The sequence below is a fragment of the Hordeum vulgare genome, chromosome 2H (genome assembly GCF_904849725.1).
Source record: "Hordeum vulgare subsp. vulgare chromosome 2H, MorexV3_pseudomolecules_assembly, whole genome shotgun sequence".
In the NCBI taxonomy this organism is placed as follows: Eukaryota; Viridiplantae; Streptophyta; class Magnoliopsida; order Poales; family Poaceae; genus Hordeum; species Hordeum vulgare.
The window spans coordinates 30,629,513-30,642,503 of record NC_058519.1 but is presented as its reverse complement, the minus strand read 5'-3'; the positions used below and the strand labels follow the sequence as shown (position 1 = coordinate 30,642,503).

Here is a 12,991-nt window from a genome sequence, read left to right as displayed (position 1 = left end):
GTGACTTCTGTGCTTGCTCAAGACACTATCATGGTTGCCGTTGTGCTGCGGCGAGCTTCAGGCTCTTGGAGTGGCCTTGGTTCATCTTTGGTCAATGACGAAGCAATGATGCCTCCCCAACCTGCTAATCGTTTCGACCTCCCGTGGCAGATCTTCCAGTCAAGGTTCGTGTTTAGTTCGACACTCGTTGGTTATGGTTGATCCTTTGTTGTGCCGTGGGGCTCGATACGCACGTCAGTGCGGTGCGTCAGGTTATTTGCAGAGTATTGCTATAATGGATCTGGTGAGGATTTTTGTCAGGCAATGAAAAGTGTTGTGCTCGGACGCCAATGGTATGCTTCTTCTCCGATGTTTAAGGCTTCTGAACCATCGAAGAGGGCAGTTGTTTAGGGTCGTCTGGTGACCGTATCGAGGTTGACAGAGTCAAGGGTGGTTTTGGTGTTGTTGTTGCATATCTCTATGTTCCCTCTCTTTTGCCATGTCAATTGCTTTGTAATAGGGCTTAAAATTAGCTGAACTTGCCTATTTGTTTCTCTAATCGCCGCTCAGGCTGTCCTCCGAGGACTCATACTTTTGCTGATGCTTTGCCTTGGCTTTAATAAAATTGGGGCTGGAGGGAGACCCTTCTCATTTCAAAAAAAAAAAAAAAAAAAAAAAAAGAAACCTGCTGCACACTATTACTAACTTTTTTTTTTTTTACAATATACTATTTACTAACTCAACGGAGAGTGACCTCGCGTCGGCGCGTACGTCTCTGCTGCCAGCAGTTCTTTAGTAGCGTTGTTTTCATGCCATAGGAGAGTAGTGAACTGACCGGCCACACCACGTTATCCCGAAAAACGGTGACACCAACTGCTGCACCGGCCATGATCAATAGCTTACAGCTGACCGGTGTTGGTACAAAAAGTTGGTTGCCATCTGGTCTGTCTGATTGTTCCACGCATGCAGGCTGGGCGGACGATTTCATTCTCCTTCGCGTCGTGACACGTACGTACGCATTGCTACCTCTCTGCACTGGATAATATTACTACTACAGTACGTAGTACGTAGTGTAAAATTCAGAATGCACAGTCCAAGTTCCATCATCATCATTCTGTTACCCGTCCGATCTGATAACACGGTGCACTAGCTAGCAATCATCCTTGTTTGGTTGATTGACCACATCGTGTGCTAATTAATCATGTCACGATCTGTCGATGGCTCCATCCATATGGTTTCGTTTACACGGGCCATACCGGAAAGCTAGCTGATTCCTGCATTGGTGCGGGGTGATTTAGACAGAAATATGGAGTATTTTACTGGACGCGCCTCGATCTTGACGTGGGTTGAAGTAGCTAGACTCCACCAGGAACTTTCACCTTTGGTAAAACCGTCCTACCTCCTGGCTCAATTGGATTGGAATGAACCAGTTGATTTTTGGCCCAAAATCACGTTTTACCATTCTCTAATTAAGATCGTAAGGTACGTACTTACAACATGCGTGTGTCAGCTACTTCTTACAAGAGGTAGGTTTTTGTCACCCCATCTTCCAAAACAAAACAAGGAATAATATTGGAGACAGGATGGCGCCACAAATCAAGAGAGATTTTCGTCATGAAAATGGGGGCATGTTACCCCTTTGATCGATAAAAATACATCAACCCACACGAAGAAACGATAACTCAAATAAAATAGCAAAATCAAGGAGGCTCAGGAAGATTCACACGATAGTAAAAGGGGGCTCAGACATTCCAATCCTTGGCACCTTTCATCTCAAAGAAAAAAAGAATCCTGACACCTACGCTTTCCTGCATTTCGTGGCGGGTCTACTCGAACCGACCATGCCCGGTTGCCTATATAAACGCCAGCGGACACCTCCATCAAGCATCAAACATAAACACAAACACGAACACGCTCAAGTCCACAACACACAACAAACACCTCCATCTCATCCATTCTTTCTTTCTTTCAAGCAAGACAAGAGAGATCGAGCGAGCCATGGCTCCCATGTTCAAGGGGATCGTGGAGGACGCGCCCAAGAGGGCGGCGTACGTGACCTTCCTCGCCGGCTCCGGCGACTACTGGAAGGGCGTCGTGGGCCTGGCCAAGGGCCTCCGCGCCGTCAACTCCGCCTACCCACTCGTGGTGGCCGTGCTCCCCGACGTCCCCGAGGAGCACCGCCAGAAGCTGCTCCAGCAAGGCTGCGTCGTCCGGGAGATCGTGCCCGTCTACCCGCCGGAGAGCCAGACCCAGTTCGCCATGGCCTACTACGTCATCAACTACTCCAAGCTCCGCATCTGGGAGGTACGTACGTGTACATCACCTACATGCTAGCTAGATCAATATGTTCTTCAGTCTCAGCTTTGGTTCGATGCTGACGACGATGATGTGCGTAGTTCGTGGAGTACGAGAGGATGGTGTACCTGGACGCGGACATCCAGGTGTACGGCAACATCGACCACCTCTTCGACCTCGACAAGGGCAGCTTCTACGCCGTCATGGACTGCTTCTGCGAGAAGACGTGGAGCCACACCCCGCAGTACAAGATCGGCTACTGCCAGCAGTGCCCGGACCGGGTGGCGTGGCCGGAGCGCGAGCTGGGCGTGCCCCCGCCGCCGCTCTACTTCAACGCCGGCATGTTCGTGCACGAGCCCAGCCTCGCCACCGCCAAGGCACTCCTCGACAGGCTCGTCGTCACCGACCCTACCCCCTTCGCCGAGCAGGACTTCCTCAACATGTTCTTCAGGGACGTATACAAGCCCATCCCGCCCGTGTACAACCTCGTGCTGGCCATGCTCTGGAGGCACCCCGAGAACGTCGAGCTTGGCAAGGTCAAGGTCGTGCACTACTGCGCCGCGGTACGTCTCAGGCATGCCATTTTTCTGTGTTTGTCGATTCTTAATTATGAGTATATGATCGATGTTTCCATGCCATGCATATGTGATATGTGCAGGGTTCGAAGCCATGGAGGTTCACCGGCGAGGAGGCGAACATGGACAGGGAGGACATCAAGATGCTTGTGAAGAAATGGTGGGATATCTACAACGACGAGAGCCTGGAGTACACGGCCGGCGACGAGACCACCGACAAATTTCACACGGCCTTTGCTGAGGCCGGCGGCGTGAAGTACTTCCGGGCACCCTCGGCCGCGTAGGCTCTGCCTGCGGGCCGGCGCTAGCCCGGCCGGGTCGCGGCGCACAACGAGGGCGTGTCTTCATTAAGTAGTAGTATACGATTATACAGTATCAGCTAGGGGATTTCGGATTTCGTTGAAGAACTGTATATATATATAGTGTCAAAGTAACTATATGGATCAAGATGGATCTACAAGGTTTTTGGTATCGTAGATGAAATCTAGTCCGTGCTTTTTAGAGGTTTGTAATTTGTAAACACCATGTATAGATCTACCTGTTACGTCACGATACGTGTATTGCTGAAACGTCTTGCATCCTAATAATAAATCAAAGCTATACCGCAAATAGTTGTGCATGTGTCTTGTGAATGTGCGAGACCGCGCCCGTATGAGTTTTTGCAGGGGCACGACGAAGCTAATCAGCATATGCAAAGCTTTGGATGAAGCCAAATCCATGCATGCATGCCCGTTCATCCAAAATGGAACTCGACTTTTGATGATCCCCGCGCGTGTCCTCATCGTTTTCGACGGACTGGCAGTAGCCGGTGACGACGCGACGGCTGTGCCTTGCGCCCTTGTCCACGACCCAGACGGTGCTTTCCTACTGGTTGGCCGGCGCGGCGAACATTATTTCGGCTCGCGAGATCGGAGTGTCGTCAAAATGGTACCGGTGGCGCGTCCCTGTACCATACGGCCGGTGCTGGCCGACGTTCGCCGAGACGACTCCGAACCGTCGTCGTCCTCGTCGTGATAACCCACATGGGCAGATATATCGCCGACATTGACTAGTACCTTATCCAGAATAAAACAGTGGGGTCGCGATAACTTTCACACCCGTAGGCGTTAAGGGATCGGGGTCTAGCCACACGTCTCGTGTGATATCTAAGAAAAATAGTCCCTACATCTACGTGTGGATCAAATAGATAATGTCCAAATGTCCGGTCTCCTGTCTCACGTCACCGTATGCGTGCATGTGAGGATCTATTTGAATTTTCGGTTTTTAAAATGTTTTATCTTTTAAATGAAAAATATGATTGAAGATCCGTTTTCACTATTAAATCAATGGCAACAAGATTTTTGAAACTAGATCTCATATCAATATGTTTGGATGAATTTTTTTTAGGTTAAAAGTTGTCATGTCTATTACACATAAATTGACATGGTGTTTACACTGAATTTACCATGATATGTTTCGTCTATTTTTTATTCTATCTTTATAATTAAATTTTGACATATTATAAAACGAGGAATTAAGAAACTAGACTTCCCAATAATCTAAAATTGTCATGGTGAAAAAATTGCCATGGTCAATTAGTAAAAATTACCGTAAAAAGTAGTTCAAAATATAACGGTAAAATTAGATCCAGAAAAAAATAGGTATAACATATCATGACAACTTTAGTATAAACATTGTGGTAACTACACATTATGACAACTTTTTGTTAATTTTTTTTCATCGATCATGGTCAAAATTCTAAAATTATCATGATCTATAAACTAAATTTGTCATGATGAATAACTAAAAAGCCAAAATCCATGCATTAAATTTGTGGTGGTTAATTACTAAAAAATACCATGGTTAATTAATAAAAATTACCGTAAAAAGTAGTTAAAAATATAATGATAGCTTTGAATCTAGAATAAAAAAAGATAAAACATGTCATCGCAACTGTAGTGTAAACACTATGGCATTTACAATGTAACATCATGGCAACTTTTGCTCAAAAAAATTCATCAAAACATATCATCATGGGATCTAGTTTTGATGATCTCGTCGAAACGGATTTAATGATGAAAAATAATTTTTAATTTGATTTTTTAATTAGAAGATAAGACATTTTTAAACCGAAAACCAAAAACGATTCTTGATGAGAGAGAAACAGAGGTGCGGACGAAGTGAGTAAATATCCACACACCAGCCTAGTCCTATGTGACAAAGAAATTCAGACATCAGTTGCCAAGATTCGTGCGACAGAAAACGGACGGTAATCCATACATGTAGACGGTTTGCATACGCCCACACGTATGGACGTTATCTTTTGCGAAACAGTGACACCGATGACAATTACTGCCTGTTAGTATAAGCTAAATTCAGAGCATTAAATTTATCTCCTTCCGTGTCATGATATATGATGTTTTAGCAGTTTATTTGAGCTGCTAAAACGATATATATTATCGTACAGAGGTAGTATATATATATATATATATATATATCCCTAATAATAAAGCAGGTATCGCTTCTGTCGTCCGTCATTGGCGGTTTTACAAAACAACCCTTCTATTTCAGAGAAATTAACCCGCAGTCCTTTGTTTAGTTAAAAAACGTTTCGTTTATATAAAAACACCCCTCCCCGTGGTCAAGGTCTTCTTATCCACACGCCCCCGCGGCCGGCGTCGGCGTTTCTTATCCACGCGCACCACGCGGCGAGGTGAAGCAGGGGAAGACTCGGGTAGGTCGGGGACGGGGCCTTGGCGGAGCCTCCAATGGACGCTGGAGATGGCCGGAGTGAGGAGAGTCGAGGGGATCGGGAATGGCGTCGCTGCGCTCGCGGAAGGCTCGTCGACGGCTGGGGCTGCATTGGCGTGGTCGAGGCAGAAGGGAGCCGATGCTCCGGTGGCCAGAGGCGGGTCGTGGCTGCGCGGAGCCACGAATGGACGCCGGAGGGAGGAGGCTCTGCGATTCTCCCGCCGTATCGCTGCGGCCAGCGGCCTGAATCTCGAGGCCAAGCAGCTCTCGGCGTGTATAGCGCTGGCCTAGGCTCCTCCGCGAATCGGCGGCCCGAATCCGCTGCTAGAGGGAGCCCGGCGGGTGCTGGAGCTCGCGCTTCCGGATAGGATCGGTGCCGGGATTGGAGGGGCTCACTGGTTAGTAGGCCGGGGCCATGGCGCTGTTCCGGAAGTTCTTCTTCAAGAAGCCGCCCGACGGGGTGCTCCCCATCACGGACAACGTATACGGTAAATGGAGATGGACTTGTTTCCTCTGCGTTGCCGTTGGTCTGGTTGCGTGCAGCAGACGACTGCATTTTTACACCATGGCCATTTTAGTAGTGGAGAAAATAGGTTTCAGTTTGATTGATTTGTTGCTGATTGCAACTCCAAAGTAGTATAAGCAACTGAGCGTAGTTCAAATGTTGATTTGACCTACGGTGAGCAAGCATTAGCTGGTTTAGAGAAGAAATTTAATCAGAGAGTTTTCTCCATTTTAGCATATGCTTACATCTGCTTATCAGTTACCATGTTTTGAATGAGGAAATCTGATGTATTAGTACCGACTCGCAAACCATACATCACCTTATTTTTAGTGGCTAAATAGCCATTTGATATGAGAACAGAGTTGAGCATTTGGTACCATGTTTTCATTTGAAGTCAATAGGGATAGAATAACTGGTTATAGCTTGTGGATGTTCTCAGTTGTTTTTTGCACACAAGGTGTTTGTGTGTTTGTCCGAGCCAGTTTCTTTTTGCACACAAGGTGTTTGTGTGTTTGTCTAAGACAGTTTCAGTCACAGATGCTTGAGGTAAACTCTCATATAAATACATCATGAGACTAACTCTCCTTCCATATGATTCAAAAAATGGTATCATGGTGGGAGTCAATCTGGTAACTAAACTAATGTCACGTGGGTGTGTGCATATGGATGTGCCTTAGTTGTTCACAGCCAGATGAACTGGGTTGTTGCACGCACAGAAGGATTTGGATGAATGTATCATGATTATGATATTTTCCTTGTCCTTTATCAGAAAAATTGATAGTTTCCTTGATTTGTTTTGTTCTAGATTTGTAAAGCATTGCACTCATTTGCTTTTTGGTGTGGGAGCTTCAAGACAACAGGGGCAACAAGCTTCACTCAATATATTCATCTATGATTTTCTCTCCAATTTTGAAATTATTTGTCTTCCTGATTTATAACAACATCGGGAGTCTGAACCATGTAGTCTACTTATCCATAATGAACCACATGTGCGAACCATGCATTCTGAACCCGATCAACCGTATTTCTCCGTAGGTCGACGAAATATGAGCGGGACCATGTCTTAGGTTGTGGAAATATGAGCCGAACTAGGAGAGTTATTAAAGACGTCCCATTTGTTCCGTTGCAACGCACGGGTATTTGTGCTAGTATATATATATATATATATATATATATATATATATATATATATATATATATATATATATATACATCCTACCACCCAGGGGTAGTTACCCGACATATTCAATATACTACCATGCGGTACTATATACTAATTTATCATTTTAATTATGTTCATATACTATATACAAGATTTTTCAAAGTGAGTTACATGAAAAAATTACAAGTTGACCCATAGTTTTTATTATATTTGTGAAATACATATATATTTGTATGTAAAAAGGAGCATACACAAAATATGATACATACTATCAAAAAAACAGTATATACACTACCTAAACATGATTATATACTATATACTACACATATATAATCTTCAATTTGATACATACTCCATACAACATAGAAAACGCAAGTGGTGATAACTATCACCGGTGATAGATAAAATTTGTCCGGTGATATATATATATGGACACCCGGCCGGTTTCATGGATCGCATCGTACGGCTGGAACGGGTCACCTGTGCCTACCTGAAGTCAGCTAGTCTTGCTGTCACGACATGAGCGGACCGACCGACGCGACAAACGGACGGTCGACGCGCATGGCCGCCCTAGCAAGCAGCTAGGTCGGCACACTAGCTGCTGGCTGGTGTACGTGCCGGTTCTGACTCAAGGCACACGTACGTCTCCCCGCATGAATAAAGTTAGTAGCACAAATATCCGTGCGTTGCATCGGATAAAAAAAACATAACCGATTCATATTTTATTGTGCACCAGTTTTTATATCTGATTTTACTAAACATCTGTGTTAAAGTTAAAAATGTAAATTTTCGTCAGATGCAGCTAAACACAGCGAGCAAATACACATGAAGAGTAAGACAAAATTGCTTACCATCTCCATCTTCCCAGCTAAGCAAGTCACCAACTGGATGAAGTGGCACCGTAGAACTCCCACCTGACTTGGGCATGTAATTTTCATCATGATCCTTCCCTTTTGTTGAGGCAAGATATGCTTCTCTTTCTTCCGATCTTTCGAAGACAGAATGATGCAAAACAATCTCACGCTCATCAATGTCACTGTTTTCTAGTTCAAAATCCACGGAGTTGATACCATTTGAACATTCACTGCCAACATCTGCAAGGTCACTGTCCTGTCTCAGGAGAGCTGGTGACTCATGCTCCCTGTGCACATCCTTTTCATCGAAGTCCTTGTGTTCCTCCTGATCAACAACTGAAGAAGCCATATCAGATTCAGCAACAGAACTCAATTTGGATTCACTCTTGTCACTGAACTGCCTTTGGAAAGTACTTGTGCCCCTTCCACTTTCTCAGGGACAAAATATGGGCTCAATCTAGACAAACGTCTCTCCTGCGTAGCATCTGTAGTTCCAAAGTTGAAGCTCTCGTGTCTTCAGAAGATGTCACGATGAGAAGTTGGTGGTGATTCCCCGGGGCTTAAATTATCATGTGCAGAAACACCAGTTTCACTGGAATTCTTAAGAAAATCAAATGGGTTCTTTCTTGCATGCAGGATTGAAGGAGCTGAGCCAGGAATTGCTGCTTCATGAGAATCATATGGAAGGTCAAATGGGTTCCTCCTTGTTACTGAGATGTGTGATACTTGTGCACCGAAGCGTGATAAGTCATCTACATTTTTCCCATTGGCATCTGTTAGGTTATTGTCAATTTCAAATACTATATTCTTCCTGGATCTTCGCCTAACCATCAAAATCTCCAACCTACGGTTTCTTTCCACCTCAGAATATCCAAGATCCATCAGATTCTTTGCATCGTCTGCTGTCCAAATAAATGCAGCTTCCTGACCTTCACCTTTCTTGTTCTCCTCACCACCATCTTTAGTACGTATCATTGTTGCCATCATCATCATCATCATTGCTGTCATCATCCGTTTCATGATCCTGCGAGGAGACATGTGAATCACTGTCTGAAACATCATTAGGAATGGGATCAGGACGAGTGAAATCAGCACCCAGAAGAGGGTCAATTTCATCAAGAACTGGTGCAATGTCAGTCATGGATGCATCGGGTGAAGAACTCTCAGCCCCATCAGAGTCAAAACCAGATGAACCATCCCGACTGCCAACTGATGCCCATGGCGAACCAAGAGAGGAATCAAGGCGATTTTCGTCAACGGGGCAGAGCAGGGGTAGCTGCGGGAGGAGGAGGCAACGGCGCGGGCCTCGTCGTCGGAGAGCATGGGCGGGAGCACCCCGATCCCGCCGCCGCGGGTGACGAGCTCGAGCAGGCCCAGGGCGGCGCGAAGTAGGAGGTGTCGGGCCGGAAGGGCGCCCACTCGGGCTCGGACATGCGGGCCATGGCGTCGTCGATGGCCTCCTCCAGCCGCCGCTTGAGCGCGCCCGCGCCCTCCCCGGTCGCCGGCGACGCCCCCGCCCTCCCCGGTCGCCGGCGACGCCCCCGCCCTCCCCGGTCGCCGGCGACGCCCCCGCCGCGTCCAGCTCCAGCACCATCGCGCCTCACGCGCCCGGGCGTCGCGTGTGGTGGGCGCGGCGGCCCGCGGCGGCCGTGGGCCGGGCCAATAGCCGCCGGGACAGGGTCGCCGACTCGCCGCCACACGGGAGGTGAGCTTTGTTTCCCAGCTCCCGTCAGATCCACTTATGAAAGGACTGCGGATTGAATACCTAAAAGTGAAGGGGTTTTTGTGCAAAAGTGTCGGCGTACGATAGAAACGATACGTGATTTACTATTAACTAGCAAAAAGGCCCGTGCGTTGCAACGGAAGAAAAAAATTACAATCTTCAATTATGATAGTCGCATTATGTTCTTAAAATTTCAGGACATTTCTTAAAATGCATGAACATTATTTGAATTATGATGAAAATGACAAAGTATGTTTTGCTAATTAATGATAGCATATGCATAAGAACATTATTTTTATCTTGCTGATATATGTGTTTTGCATTTGTAATCTAAGTGAAGTCTTAATTTGGTTGCAAACATATTAGACAGCTTCATCAAAAACAATCAATTTGTAAGTACATGCATACCAAATGTTTCAGGTTGCGTATCAAAATAATTAGCAAAACAGTTTATATATATATGAAAGATCAAAGCTAAGCCATTTGTTTACGTAAAGCTTGTATAAACAACATTGTATATTTTCTTTATACATTAGAAACATTTTTTTACGTGTGACATCAGAAACATTATTGAGTTTTGATGTCTAATTTTTTTAATACATATTTTGTATGCATCATGAACATTTTTTATATGCATGTTTTACATTATTCAAATACACGACTAACACTTTTAAAAAGTTCTATTTTTTATATCTACTTTGTTTCATACACATTATATTTTTTTGTATATGTTTTCTTATACACAAAAAACATTTTCCTATGCACATTTAAAGTTTTTTAAATACACGATCAATATTTTTAAAAATAAAAGAAAAATATATTATTTATTGTCCATACGCACTGTACATTTTTTTTGTATATATGGAAACTTTTTTGTCTATAAATTTGCTGAAATAGAAGAAAAAAAGAATTGTGTCTGCAATCGGGATCAAACTTGCGTCTGCTGGGTGGGACGGAGCGCATCCAACCAGCTGGGCTAGCCTTGTGCTTGCGATAAAGTATGGGAACCACACTCTTTAGAATTAGAAAGAAAGAGCCGAATCAAAGTTCAAAAAACGAATCGTTTTTGTCACTTACGGATGGCATTGGTGGGTAATTTTGGCGAACTTTAGAGGTAAATTTAATGACGTACCACAGAAGCAATATGTGCTTTATTAGTAGGGGTAGATATAGATATAGATAGCACAAATGCCCGTGCGTTGCAATGAAACAAATGGGACGTCTTTAATAACTCTCCTAGTTCGGCTCACATTTCCACAACCTAAGACATGGCCCCACTCATATTTCGTCGACCTACGGAGAAATACGGTTGATCGGTTCAGAATGCATGGTTCGCACATGTGGTTCATTATGGATAAGTAGACTACATGGTTCAGACTCCCCGATGTTGTTATAAACCAGGAAGGCAAATAATTTTAAAATTGGAGAGAAAATCATAGATGAATATGTTGAGTGAAGCTTGTTGCCCCTGCTGTCTTGAAGCTCCCGCACCAAAAAGCAAATGAGTGCAATGCTTTACAAATCTAGAACAAAACAAATCAAGGAAACTATCATTTTTTCTGATAAAGGACAAGGAAAATATCATAATCATGACATATTCATCCAAATCCTTCTCTGCGTGCAACAACCCAGTTCATCTGGCTGTGAACAACTAAGGCACATCCATATGCACACACCCACGTGACATTAGTTTAGTTACCAGATTGACTCCCACCATCATACCATTTTTTGAATCATATGGAAGGAGAGTTAGTCTCATGATGTATTTATATGGGAGTTTACCTCAAGCATCTGTGACTGAAACTGTCTTAGACAAACACACAAACACCTTGTGTGCAAAAAAAAACTGGCTCGGACAAACACACAAACACCTTGTGTGCAAAAAACAACTGAGAACATCCACAAGCTATAACCACTTATTCTATCCCTATTGACTTCAAATGAAAACATGGTACCAAATGCTCAACTCTGTTCTCATATCAAATGGCTATTTAGCCACTAAAAATAAGGTGATGTATGGTTTGCGAGTCGGTACTAATACATCAGATTTCCTCATTCAAAACATGGTAACTGATAAGCAGACATAAGCATATGCTAAAATGGAGAAAACTCTCTGATTAAATTTCTTCTCTAAACCAGCTAATGCTTGCTCACCGTAGGTCAAATCAACATTTGAACTACGCTCAGTTGCTTATACTACTTTGGAGTTGCAATCAGCAACAGACCAATCAAACTGAAACCTATTTTCTCCACTACTAAAACGGCCATGGTGTAAAAATGCAGTCGTCTGCTGCACGCAACCAGACCAACGTCAACACAGAGGAAACAAGTCCATCTCCATTTACCGTATACGTTATCCGTGATGGGGAGCACCCCGTCGGGCGGCTTCTTGAAGAAGAACTTCCGGAACAGCGCCATGGCCTCGGCCTACTAACCAGCGAGCCCCTCCAATCCCGGCACCGATCCTATCCGGAAGCGCGAGCTCCAGCAGCGGATTCGGGCCACCGATTCGCGGAGGAGCCTAGGCCGGCGCTATACACGCCGAGAGCTGCTCGGCCTCGAGATTCAGGCCGCTGGCCGCGGCGATACGGCGGGAAAATCGCAGAGCCTCCTCGCTCCGGCGTCCATTCGTGGCTCCGCGCAGCCGCGACCCGCCTCTGGCCACCGGAGCACCGGCTCCCTTCTGCCTGGACCACGCCAATGCAGCCCCAGCCGTCGACGAGCCTTCCGTGAGTGCAGCAACGCCGTTCCCGATCCCCTCGATCCCCCTCCCTCCGGCCATCTCCAGCGTCCATTGGAGGCTCCGCCAAGGCCCCGTCCCCGACCTACCCGAGTCTTCCCCTGCTTCACCTCGCCGCGTGGTGCGCGTGGATAAGAAGACGCCGACGCCGGCCACGGGTGCGTGTGGATAAGAAGACCTTGACCATGGGGAGGGGTGTTTTAATAAAAACGAAACGTTTTTTAACTAAACAAAGGACCGCGGGTTGATTAACTGAAAACGGAAGGACTTTTTTGCAAAAATGCCACGACGGACGATAGAAGCCGTACGCGCTTCATTAGTAGGTAAGAAAAAGGAGAGATTACTCACACGGGCTTTAGCTATCCTATATCTTTATCTTTACCTACTAATAAAGCAAATAGTGCTTCTTCCATACGTCATCCAAATTG

General features: G+C 45.3%; 1 protein-coding gene and 2 pseudogenes across 1 annotated transcript; 1 reads left to right on the top strand and 2 right to left on the bottom strand.

Moving 5' to 3' along the window:
* Positions 1–1,871: 1,871 nt before the first annotated feature.
* On the top strand, positions 1,872–3,458 carry LOC123429407 (galactinol synthase 2-like). Its single transcript, XM_045113448.1, has 3 exons — positions 1,872–2,283; positions 2,376–2,837; positions 2,933–3,458. The coding sequence occupies exons 1-3, from the start codon at positions 1,978–1,980 to the stop codon at positions 3,131–3,133; spliced, it is 969 nt and encodes a 322-aa protein (XP_044969383.1). The 5' UTR covers positions 1,872–1,977; the 3' UTR covers positions 3,134–3,458.
* Positions 3,459–8,004: 4,546 nt separating this feature from the next.
* On the bottom strand, positions 8,005–9,352 carry LOC123429406 (annotated as a pseudogene).
* A 5-nt stretch (positions 9,353–9,357) lies between these two features.
* Positions 9,358–12,241, bottom strand: LOC123425198 (annotated as a pseudogene).
* Between the last annotated feature and the right edge of the window lie 750 nt (positions 12,242–12,991).